Consider the following 12266-nt stretch of genomic DNA (forward strand, 5'->3'; position numbering starts at 1 on the left):
TCTGGTCTATCTCCCAAATGAATCAGGGGGGTCCAGTTCACAGATCAATTGTCCATGGTCTGAAATTACTATCTGATTTATAGCTGAACTCTTAAGCTTTGGGAATAACGACTTAGACATAAGAATGTAACGGCCCTGGGGGTCTGCACATGCGCGGGATACCTGAAACACTGAATTGTGTAATAAAGTGGCCACTCCACATCTTTTAGATGTTCCCTGTGCAGCGAAAACTTGTGCCACCCATCGTCTCCTTACTTTTTCATGTTCTTTAGCTACCATACGGGTCTCCTGTAGAAAAACTATTTGACAATGTTTCAGTTGTAAGCAGAAAAGCACTTTCTCTCTTTTAGATGTTCCCTGTGCAGCGAAAACTTGTGCCACCCATCGTCTCCTTACTTTTTCATGTTCTTTAGCTACCATACGGGTCTCCTGTAGAAAAACTATTTGACAATGTTTCAGTTGTAAGCAGAAAAGCACTTTCTCTCTTTTTATTGGAGAACCTAAGCCAGCCACACTCCAGGTGATGAACTTTCGAGACCCCTCAGGGATCAGCATTATCGGCCACCCTATTTAACAAATACTTACTACCATTATGTCACCTACTAGCGGGTCTAAGCATCTCGCACTACATTTATGCTGATGATATTCAGTTAATCTTACCCATTGATGACAATTGAAAAGACACTGAACATAGCAAACATGTATCTGGATATCATCAAACAATTACTGAACCAGATGGAATTAGTGATTAACATAGAGAAAACAGAATACCTACTTTTGGAATGCAAAAACATTGAAATCATCCAAAACCCTATCATACTCAAAAACAACCAAAAAATTAAACTTACAGAGAAAGTGAGAAACCTTGGAGTGATAATTGACACAGAACTTAACCTAAAACAACACATATCATTAAAAGTAAGGGAAGGATATGCCGAACTCATGACCCTTAGAAGACTAAAAGCTCTACTTACTACAAATAACTTCCGTTCAGTGTTACAAGCTCTAATTTTCGCTAGCACTGACTACTGTAATGCCCTCCTTCTTGGATTACCATACACAACAATTAGACCACGCCAAATAATGCAAAACACGGCTGCTAGAATTCTGACTGGTAAAAGTAAAAGAGACCACATCACTGAAACCCTAATGGAATTACACTGGCTACCCATTGAGCAAAGAATACATTATAAAACCCTATGTACCATACATAAATTAATACATAATGAAAAAGCTGAATGGTTGAATACAGCCCTACGCGTTCACATCCCTAACAGAAACCTGAGATCAGCAAATAAAGCTTTACTGACCATCCCCTCAATTAAAACAGCTAAACTAACCCAAGTCAGGGAAAGAGCGCTTTCCTTAGCAGGTCCTATGCTATGGAACGCCATGCTTGTCGAGATCCGCTTACAAAGAGACATCAAAACCTTCAGAAAACAATTTAAAACATGGTTATTTAAACAAGCTTACAACAAAGAGAAAGGAGAGTAGAACACAGGAAAAAAGAAAAGCGATCTGCAGAACACTCAAGCACACTACCCCAAGCTACACGGGTGTATATTCTACATTTGTTTTTAAGTCTGTATAAGCTCTAGATTTTAAAATCTGTTACAATAAAGAATGGACCTGATATAACAACTCCAATTATGTATATTTTTATGAGCTACGTTACCGTAAAGTCTTGGCACTTGTTTAGCACTAGAATTTATTTTCTGTTTCCAATATTAATATTTGTGCCTTATTGTAAACCGTTATGATGGTACCTAACTTAATGATGGTATAGAAAAGCTTTTAAATAAATAAATAAAATAAACCCTTTTAAAGGGCATGTGGCACGAAACCGCGGCCAGCCCACAATTGTGATGTCGGACGCCGGCAGGGATTTAAACCCGGCGTCTGACCGAGGATCCCTGCCTTGCAACGTGGTCGACTCCTGGTGAGTAGAGAGTTGCTTGTTCCTGCATGTTCCTGCCTTCTCTTCCATTCCTGCTTCAGATCCTGCTCCAGTTCTCTCTGTGTTCCTGCTTCCAGTCCTGCTGGCTCTCCGGGTCTTGGATCCTTCCAGCTCCAGCTCCACTCCTGCTTCAGCCCGCTGTTTCAGGTGCCAGCCTACCCTACCTTCGGATTGCTTCCTGGTTTGACTCCGGCTTGTCTACTCGTGTTCCTGGTTGCCGCCTGTCCAGATCCTGGTCCGACTTCACTGCTGCTCTTCGTCCCAAGGTATTCACCTAAGTCCCAGCGGTCTGGAACCTCTCGGGCTCCTCCTGGAGGGATCTCGGACTTAGGGTGAAGTCTCCTACATCAGCTTGTCGTCTGAAGGAAGCCGCCTAAGTCCCAGCTCCTCCTGGGGGGATCTCGGACTTCCAGGGTGAAGCATCTGTCTGATCCTCTGACTCCAATCCACCACCCGGCCTCTTCTTCTCAGCGGGGATCTGTCGGGGGTTTTTGAACCAATGTGACATACGGTTCTCTCTTCTACCAAGTCAGTTTCCTACCGACTCTGTCAAGGTGGCTTATATCCTCTCCTTATTGGATGGGAAGGCGCTAAGTTGGGGCCTCTCCTATGTGGGAGCGGAGCGACCCCATGTTGAATAATTTGCCACAGTTTGTGGTAAACTTTAAACAAGCTTTCGATGAACCCGCATGCATGGCTACCGCCACCTCTGAACTCTTGCAGCTACGCCAAGGATCCCATTCCTTGGCAGACTATGCAATAGAGTTCCGCACCCTCGCACTGGAGGTAGGATGGCGTGATGATAGTCTGCGAGGAGTTTTCCTGGAAGGCCTATCAGCTCGGATCAAGGACGAGCTAGCTGCAAGGGATATCCCAGACAAACTCAATGGAGTAATCGACTTGGCCAGGTGAATTGACCGTTGCCTTCAGCAAAGAACGAGAGAGGGACGACCGCCTCGTCGGATGGTTCCTTTGGCGCCCGCTTTTTCCAGACCCATGACGTCTCCAACAAGTTCTGTTGCAGCGCACTCTGAAGCGATGACGGAGGAACCCATGCAGTTAGGGCGTACCTCCTTAACTGCGGAAGAGAGGCGACGTCGTCTAGCTTTAGGGCTATGCCTATATGGTGGCAGCAAGGGCCACTTTCTAGCCCAATGTAAGGAGCGTCCGGAAAACACCAAAGCCTAGGCTTTACTGGGGAGCTATTCCTAGGCTGTGTTAATTCTGCTCCTCAATGTACCGTACCTGTCACCCTGGAATACCCAGGAGGTTCTTTTGAGACCCTTGCCTTCATTGACTCTGGTGCAGGTGGGAATTTCATTCTCTCTGATTTGGTGCAACAGCTGCGGATCCCTACTCTTCCTCGTGTTCCCCCGCTACGGATCACCTCTATTCAAGGAACAGTTCTTCCTGGAAGTATCTCAACCTCTACGGTTCCTCTTACCCTCTGTACCGGAGTCTTGCATACTGAGGAGATCTCTTTCTTGATACTGGAAAGAGCAGTATACCTCGTTGTACTAGGACTTCCGTGGCTGCAGCAACATTCCCCGGTGATTCATTGGGATACTTTACAGGTCGCGCAGTGGAGCTCCTTCTGTTTCACTAATTGCCTCAAAGCCTCATGCGCTCCACGTGTGATGTTGCTGAACACTTCCGTCCTGCCTCCTGCACCTTACACAGAGTTTGCAGAAGTATTCTCCAAGAAAAAGGCAGAGATCTTACCACAACATCGTCCTTTTGACTGTGCCATAGAACTATTACCCGGAACTACGCCACCCCGAGGAAGGGTTTATCCCTTATCCCTACCTGAGACACGAGCTATGTCAGAGTACATTGCCGAGAACCTCGCTAGAGGGTTCATCAGACCCTCCAAGTCTCCAGCAGGGGCGGGATTCTTCTTTGTAGGGAAGAAGGATGGCTCCCTGAGACCTTGCATTGATTACAGAGGTCTAAATGCCATTACCAAGAGGTATTGCTATCCTCTTCCGTTGATCCCTGAACTCCTGGATAGATTACAAGGAGCTAAGATCTTCACTAAACTTGATCTGCGTGGTGTGTACAATCTGGTCCAAATCCGACCCGGAGATGAATGGAAGACTGCCTTCAACACTCGGATCGGGCATTACGAATATCTAGTAATGCCATTCGGACTATGCAACGCCGCAGCAGTCTTCCAGCACTTGATGAATGAAGTGCTTCGCGAGATGTTATACTCTTCAGTTATAGTGTATCTAGATGACGTTCTGATTTACTCCCGAGACTTGAAGTCTCATCGCCAACATGTTAAACAAGTACTACAGGTTCTCAAGGACAATCATCTGTACGCAAAGCTCGAGAAGTGCATGTTTGAGCGGGAGTCTCTTCCTTTTCTAGGATACATTGTTTCAGCGACGGGATTCCATATGGACCCTGAAAAGGTATCTGCCATTAAAGATTGGCCCCATCCCAAGGGATTAAAAGCCCTGCAACAATTTCTTGGATTTGCGAATTTTTATAGATACTTCATCCCTCAATATTCACTTAAAGTGGCTCCTGCCAGGCCTTTGAAGATCTTAAAGAGGCCTTCTTACTGGAGACATGTTTACACCATCCAGATCCGCTCCGCCCATTTACTGTGGAGGTGGATGCCTCCAACATAGCGGTAGGTGTGGTGCTCAGCCAAAGCTCCAGTACAGGGAGACTACTGCCTTGCTCTTACTTCTCCAAGAAGTTCTCTACGGCTGAATGTAACTACAGCATAGGAGACAAGGAACTTCTAGCAATCAAGCTAGCCTTCGAGGAATGGAGGCAATGGCTAGAGGGAGCCAGTCATCCTATCACAGTTTATACGGATCATAGAGTTCCTGTGTCAAGCTCAGCACCTAAACCCCAGGCAAGCTCGCTGGTCCCTCTTCTTCAATCGGTTCAACTTTGTACTTCGCTATCGACCGGCATCTAAAAATGTCCGAGTAGATGCCTTGTCTCGAACCTCAGAGTTGGAGGGAGAGGGGGAGCTCCCACAGAATATCATAGATCTGGCAAAGATCAACTTATCTAGTACCATTGTAAGTGCTCTTGGAAGGACCGTCATTCCACGACGAAGTCGAAGGAGAGTTTTAAGTTGGGCCCATGACTCCCTTAAATATGTCCAAAATATTAATGCACAGGAGAGAGCCCTCACTTTAAGAGAAAGGAGGCTGTGGACCAAGGGGTCATGAGAAAAGGGGTAATTCAAGAGTAATCTTAGGAAATATTTCTTTCAGAGGGTGTAATGGATGCATGGAATGGTCTCCCAAGGAAGTGGTGGCAACAAGGACAGTACTCAAATTTAAACAAGTATGGAACAAATACAGGGGATCTCTGAGTGATAGGGATTGTAAAGCTGAATAGTTGCTGTGAATGGGCAGACTAGATGGCCAAAATGATTTTTGTCTGCTATCATGTTTGTATATTTATGTCAATCTGTTAGAATTCTTTGAAGGGGTTAATAAACGTGGATAATGACGAGCCATTTCATAGAGTGTATTTGGAGTTTCTGAAGGTATTTGATAAAGTCCCTGTTCTGAATGAGGGCACACCTCTGTGCCTTTTCCCATTCAGGCAGCTGACTTTCTCTCCAATCAGTCCTCAAGACAAAGATTCTTTAAGTTTGAAATCATTAATCATCTTAGGCAGCGAGCCTAAGAAACAATTAACAAAGGGAAAACATGAAGGGCAGTCCCTTGAGCCTGTAGGGCACCTAGAAAGACTCAAGTTAGATTGAGAAGCATTCAAGCCTTTCCAATAGTGAGAGAAAGAGGAGGGGGGGGGGCCTCTTAAAGATAAAGGCTCACATCTTTTTATCCTAGGTTACACACAGTGCTAAGAGAGGACTGCATTAAACACAGTTAAACTACAATATATATATAGATACATGTACCCACTGCTGGGGACAGAACAGTCCCTCATGAGACTCCTCAGGAAATTATAGTCCTGGGGTAGGAGGCAATGTCCTATTTTGGATTGCTAACTTAAAGTATAGGAAACCGAGTAGGACTCAGTTTTCACTTTCTTTCATTCTTTATCAGATTTTTCTATACCGTCATTAAGGTGAGCTATCACAATGGTTTACAAATTTTTAAAATACATAGGATTTATTTATTTATTTATTTTATTTTTATTTTAACTTTTTACTATACCGATACTCAAGATAAAACATACAGAGTTAATAAACAGTTAAAACCCAAACTAACAATAATAGGAATAAAAGAACAACAATTAATGTAAAAGGATAAGAGATAAAACAAGTAAAATGATTAAAAGAAATAAAAAGAGTTAAGATTTAAGTGCTATCTCATTTTCCAGCCGAATACGCCTTTTCAAACAGCCAAGTTTTTAGATCTTGTTTGAACTTCTTAATAGCTTGCAATCTCAAATTTATCGGTAGCGCATTTCATAATTTTGGCCCTGCAAGCGACACAGTGTACTGCAGGTATTGAAAGTAGGCCTTTGTTGGCGGACCTTAGATTTCTTTGGGGCACATGAAGCCTAATTGCTGCGTTAAGCCAGTCCACTTGCTCTGCATATATTAGTTTGTGTAGTGTGCAAAGTGTTTTGAATTGGATACGGGATTCAATGGGTAGCCAGTGCAGAGCTACAAGAATAGGAGTAATATGATCTCTTTTTCTACTGCCTGTTAAGATTCTTGTAGCCGCATTCTGCAAGACTTGAATTGGTCGAATAGTAGAGGCCGGGAGGCATAGGAGTAATGAGTTACAATAGTCTCTTCTTGCAAAAATCAGGGATTGCAGGACTGTTCTAAAATAGTTATGTGATAGTAAAGGTTTTAGTCGTTTAAGCAGCATTAATTTTGCATATCCATCATGTACTTTAGTTGTGATGTGTTTCTTAAGGCACAATTCTGGATCAATGATAACTCCTAGGTCTCATATGTATTCAGCTAATATGAATGTGATGTTATCCTGCAGTGTTATTGTTCTTTGGCTCCTGATTGAGGCTTTTCTCTCTAAGAGAATAATTTGACTTGTCGATGTTTTAGACCAGCTTCATTTGCGTGAGAAGTTGTTTAATGATTTTCAGATACATTGCAGTGAATTCATACATTTTTTCAATTGTATCATGTACTGGCAGAATTATCTGAATATCAGCAGCATATAGATAATGGATCAGATCTAATCCAACTAATAAGAGACAAAGGGGCAACATATATATATTAAATAGCGTGACTGAGAGGGCCGATCCCTGTGGAACTCCTGTGTTAAGCTCTATTTTATCTGATAATATATTATTAATTTGCACTTGATAAGATTGGTTGTTTAAGTAGGATGCAAATCATTGCAGTGTGTTTTCAATTAAAAATATTTTCGATAGTCTATGAAGTAATATATTATGGTTTACAGTATCAAAAGCTGCTGAGAGATCTAATAGAATTAAGAGATACGTTTGGCCACTGTCAAATCCTCTTAATACTGTGATGTCAGCGAAAGTAGCGAATTTTCCATGCTAAAAATGTCACCTAAAGCTGAACTGTGATGGATAGAGAATGCTGTTTATTTCAAGATGTTCTGTTAACTGTTTTTTGCACTACTTTTTCGATTAGTTTGGAAAGAAAGGATAAATTTGATATTGGTCTGTAATTGTTTAGCACAAATGGGTCCAACTTTTTTTGTTTTAGGATGGGTCTAATAATAGCACCTTTTAATATATCTGGGAGATAACCTTCATTTAATGATTTATTGATAATGAATGCGATGCTTGGGGCGATTATCTGTACAATGGGTTTCAAAGCTGTAATGGGAATGGAATCTATTGGATGGTTTTGCTGGATTCAAATTTTTTATCAGATTTTCAACCTCCAATGCTGTAGTTTCCTCAAATCTTGACCATTTTTTTAATGTCTTTCAGACACATGGTTGTTTCTTGATTTTGAATTCCATCTAAGCTTGCTAATAATTTATCTAGTGGGATTTCCCAGGCATCTGTACTGGCACCTGTATTTAAATTATTTATTAATAGTCTGGAAAAGGGAGCAATGAGTGAGGGGATAAAATGTGTAGATAAGACAAAATTATTGAAATTACCGCAAGTAGGCCAGCCTGGTGGCTCAGGTGGCAAGTACCATGCACTGTCATGTGGAAGGTCTCTTGTTCTTCCATTCCCTGGGTCTGGGGATGCTACGGAGGCAGGATTCATGGTTCCCAAGGAGGGTGAAACTTGGTGACCTGATTCAGGGCCATGGCCCAGGACCATCTCTGCAATGGCAAAGCCTGTTGGGGGAGGGGATCTACAGTACGGGAAAAATCCCCGGATAATTGTGAATGAAGGCTCTTGGCACCAAGTCCCAACTCTAGGTCCGATTTGAACTGGAAGTACAGAAGAGCAAGAGGAGACTGCAAGGAACAGGCAAACTTAGAGAAATTGCAGGAAGACCTAGCAACACTGGGGAACTGTACATCACAGGAAAATAATCCTAACTGCAGTTTGTGTACACTTTGCAGTTCACACTCAGGCAAATGGCCTTGAAGTCATTGAAATCTTTAGCTCAATGGACAGCGGCGGCCAAATAAGCAAGTAGAGCATTAGGAAATCTTCAGAAAAGAATATAGAGTAGCACTGAGAATATTATAATGCTTTGAATAGTTTGCGCAGTTCTAGCAGAACTAGAAAAGGTACAAAGGAAGGGAACCAAATTGATAAAAGGGGATGGAACACCTCCCCTATGAAGAAAAGTCTGAACAGATCAGGGCTCTTACACATGCAGAAGAGATGAGACTAAGACAGGCTATGATAGATTTATAAAACCATGAGTAGGGTGGAACCAGGTTATTTACTCTTTCAAATAGGACTAGGAGATGATCCCTGAAATTAATAGGTAGCAGATCTAAAACCAATTTAAGAAAGTAGTTTTTTCACTCAGTGCATCATTAAGCTATGGAACTTGTTGCTGGGAGATATGATTAGGGTTAATATTACAGCTGGGTTTAAACAAGTTTCTGGAGGATAGATCTTTTAATGGTTATTAGTCAATCTTTGAATTGCCATCCCTTACTTCTGGGTGTGAAGAAAGAGCAAGAAAGAGACTTCCCCATTAGGATCTGATGGATACTGGTTAGTGACCTGGATTGACCATTGTCAGAGAGAGGATGCTGGGCTTGTTGGTCTGATCCAGCGAGGCACTTCTTATGTATGCAAGGCCCAAAGTTTTTGTACCACTTTCTACATAAGGTTTACATCTGGTTTTGAATTCCTTGATACATCCTGTTTTTGAACCATTAAGTTCCACTCCCCTTTATTTTTTTTGACCATCAGAATTTCCTTTACTATAGTGTATTTAGCAAGAAGAATTAAGATCATTGTCCTTAATCTGTTTATACATGTTTTTAAGACAGTTGTGTTACACAGTGTTAAATCATTTGTTCCAAAAATTACATCTGCTTTTCACATTGGTCAAGAGATTGTATTGGCGACTCTGCATTCTAATCCTAGTTTGACCAAGGTGAAAGAATGTCATTCTAGATGCTAAGAGAGCTGGAAATTTCATTTACAAACTTTCAGAAAATCCGACAGTTGTTTATAATTAAGGAGCACACAAAATTTGTCTACCAGCATCAGTCATCACTTTGTCGGTAGATTAGATGTATTTCAGAAGTATATAACACATCCAATAAGCCTGCCCCTTCATTTATGAAGTCTCATTCTATAAGATTGGTAGGCATCTTCTGTGCAGAAAAGACCCAAGTGTCTGCAAAAGAGAGATGCAAAGCTGCATCTTGGAGGTCCATCCATAAGTTCACTAAACACTGCAGAGGAGACAAGTTTGGAAGAAGAGTTGTTAAAGCTGCGATCATCCCAGATCCTTGAGGTCAACAGGCGTCACTTAGCTGGATAAGTCACTAAGATTATAGCCGGATAACTTGGGGCGGGAAATGGGTGGATCAGGGAGGAGGCGAGTTGGCCAGATAAGTTAACCGGCTAACTAGATGTTCAGAATTAACTGGCTGAATTATCAAGCCAACTCTGGTCGGGTCATAGGGCTGACCTAAAGTTAGCCAGTTTAACTTATCCAGCTAATTTTAAGATAGCTGGGTATATTCAGCAGCATGGCTTTTCCGCTGAATATACAGCACTAGTTAGCCAGATAAGTTTATCCAGCTAACTAGCACAGCTGCGCAGTGGCTGAGTATGGACCTCTATATGCTCAGCAAGATGGGTTTCAGAGATTCAGGCTCTTACTTGCAGAGATCCCTTTCTGTTCTTTTCTAAGGAAAATGATGATTTAGCGCCCAGTCTTTCAGAGCAAGGATTATCGAGGATCTGAGTAGTCTCTTCATTCTCTCAATGTTTGGTGGGCTTTAAGATATCTGAGGGTCACTGATTTCTTCCACAAAAAGGATTGGCTGTGTTAGGTATTCATAAGAAGGATGATGACGTAACTGCTAGATGAATCAAGGAGACTATCGCCTGAGCAGATATCAGTAAAGAGTGAAGAGTTCCAGATGGACTTCAGTTCACTCATTGCATGCGCAAGCTGCTGCTTTGGCAGAATGTTGTAAGGCAGTGTCACCAGGGGACATTGATGGAGCATTGGTAGTCTTCTTTATATTCCTTTTCCAAGCACTGTAGACTAGATTTACAGGCCAAGAGGAAGCTTCACTTAATGGAAGTTCTGAGAGCTGCATTGATTTACTTCCACCCAGTATAAGGGAGCTTGGGTATGTCCCACTGGTCTTGTTGAGATGCTGAGAAAGATGAAATGTATACTTATTAATTTCCTTTTCCTTAGTCTACCCAAAAGAATGTGCCTCTGGGTTGGGACAGTGTCTCAGTCTGTAGGTTGGAAATGTTACTGTTTCACTGCAGATTTTTATTTAAAAAAAAACAAAAACCAACAAAAAAACCCAGAGAGCAATGAAGAACAAAAGCTTGAGTATTTGTTTATCTCTGTTGTAGTAGTTTGGAAGCCCTTATTGGGGTGGTTTTGTTGAAGGCTTGGTCACGAAATGCTGGTTAAATGCTTTGCTGCTCCAGCCCTTAAGAGAAAGTAGAGGTAGTTTTTCTCTGCCTTTATTTGTTGGGGTGCAGGTGGAACAACCCACTTGTCTAGACCGGTCTGATAGGACTAAATGAAAGGAAATAAACAGTTAAAATTCCACCTTTATGGCTAGCACTTAAATTTGCATGATTTTGTAGCAGATATCTCTATCTTTCTCTCACACAGAATTCCTCCTTGTAAAGGCACGAGTGAGGAAACCCAGAAGTCTCTGGAGCGATCTCTTCTTGACTGCACTTTCCGATTACAAGGCAGAAACAACCGGACTTGGGTGGCCGAGCTGGTGTTCGCCAACTGTCCGCTGAGCAGCACTTCTTCCAGAGAGCAAGGTTGAAATCTCATTGTATCCTCCCTTACTTGCACCCCTTACTGCAAACTATGGCTTCATACTGTCTCTCCTTCCTTCTCTGCAGGTCTGACACGTCATGTCTATCTAACTTATGAAAACCCTCTGTCTGAACCTGTAGGAGGGCGAAAAGTGGTAGAGATGTTCCTCAGTGACTGGAATAGCATCGCTCGGTTGTATGAATGTGTCCTGGAGTTTGCACGGTCCTTACCAGGTACACACATGCTCCCTTAGATATGCGCCTAGCGTTTTTTATTTCTTTAGGGTATAATTATATTTTTCTTTTTGTTAAATCAGATATACCCCCTCACCTGAACGTTTTCTCAGAGGTTCGAGTCTACAATTATCGCAAGCTTATCCTGTGTTATGGATCGACCAAGGGAAGCTCGGTAAGTCCTTACCGAATGTGCTTTAGTTACCCTTTTTCACCGGAATATTTCAGAACAGAAGAAAAATAGTTTAAAGGATCAAAACCAAAGACATCTGTAGTAATTCTGATGAGTTTTATATAGCACCTTCTCTCTGTGCAGGTGTGCAGAATGAGTTCCTTCCCCCTTGGAGGTGAGTTGTAACTTGTCCAAATGGAATAATTGAGATGGAGTTATAGTTCTTACCAAATCAGACAAAACAAAACCCACTACGGCCTGGTTTGTAAGTTACTAGAGGGGAATTCTTAAATACGTCTTCCAGGTATCTAGAAGGTGGTGACCTCAGTGGGAAGGAGTGTGTGTGAGGGGTGTAATGTTTTAAAGTTTTTAAAGGTGCAGTCTTAGTATGCAGCCTGATCTGATGATTAAGCTATGAACACTGCCTCGCCAAATCATGTGGGTCAGCAGAGTTGATGCTACTGGGCTATACTGGGCAGTATAGCCTCCAAAACTAGTTGTCCCTGAGGAGGACATAGTTTTGCTATTTTTGTGCAGATTTTGAATTTC

The 12266-nt window shown here is 42.2% G+C and overlaps 1 protein-coding gene across 1 annotated transcript in view; it reads left to right on the forward strand.

Moving 5' to 3' along the window:
* The window catches only part of MED14 (mediator complex subunit 14), a 220875-nt gene that overhangs the window by 121393 nt on the left and 87216 nt on the right, over positions 1-12266 (forward strand). The window contains 3 exon segments of the mRNA XM_029603149.1: positions 11154-11314; positions 11399-11545; positions 11629-11720. Of these exon segments, the coding sequence (XP_029459009.1) occupies positions 11154-11314; positions 11399-11545; positions 11629-11720 (400 nt within the window).

The sequence above is a fragment of the Rhinatrema bivittatum genome, chromosome 5, assembly GCF_901001135.1.
Source record: "Rhinatrema bivittatum chromosome 5, aRhiBiv1.1, whole genome shotgun sequence".
Lineage (NCBI taxonomy): Eukaryota > Metazoa > Chordata > Amphibia > Gymnophiona > Rhinatrematidae > Rhinatrema > Rhinatrema bivittatum.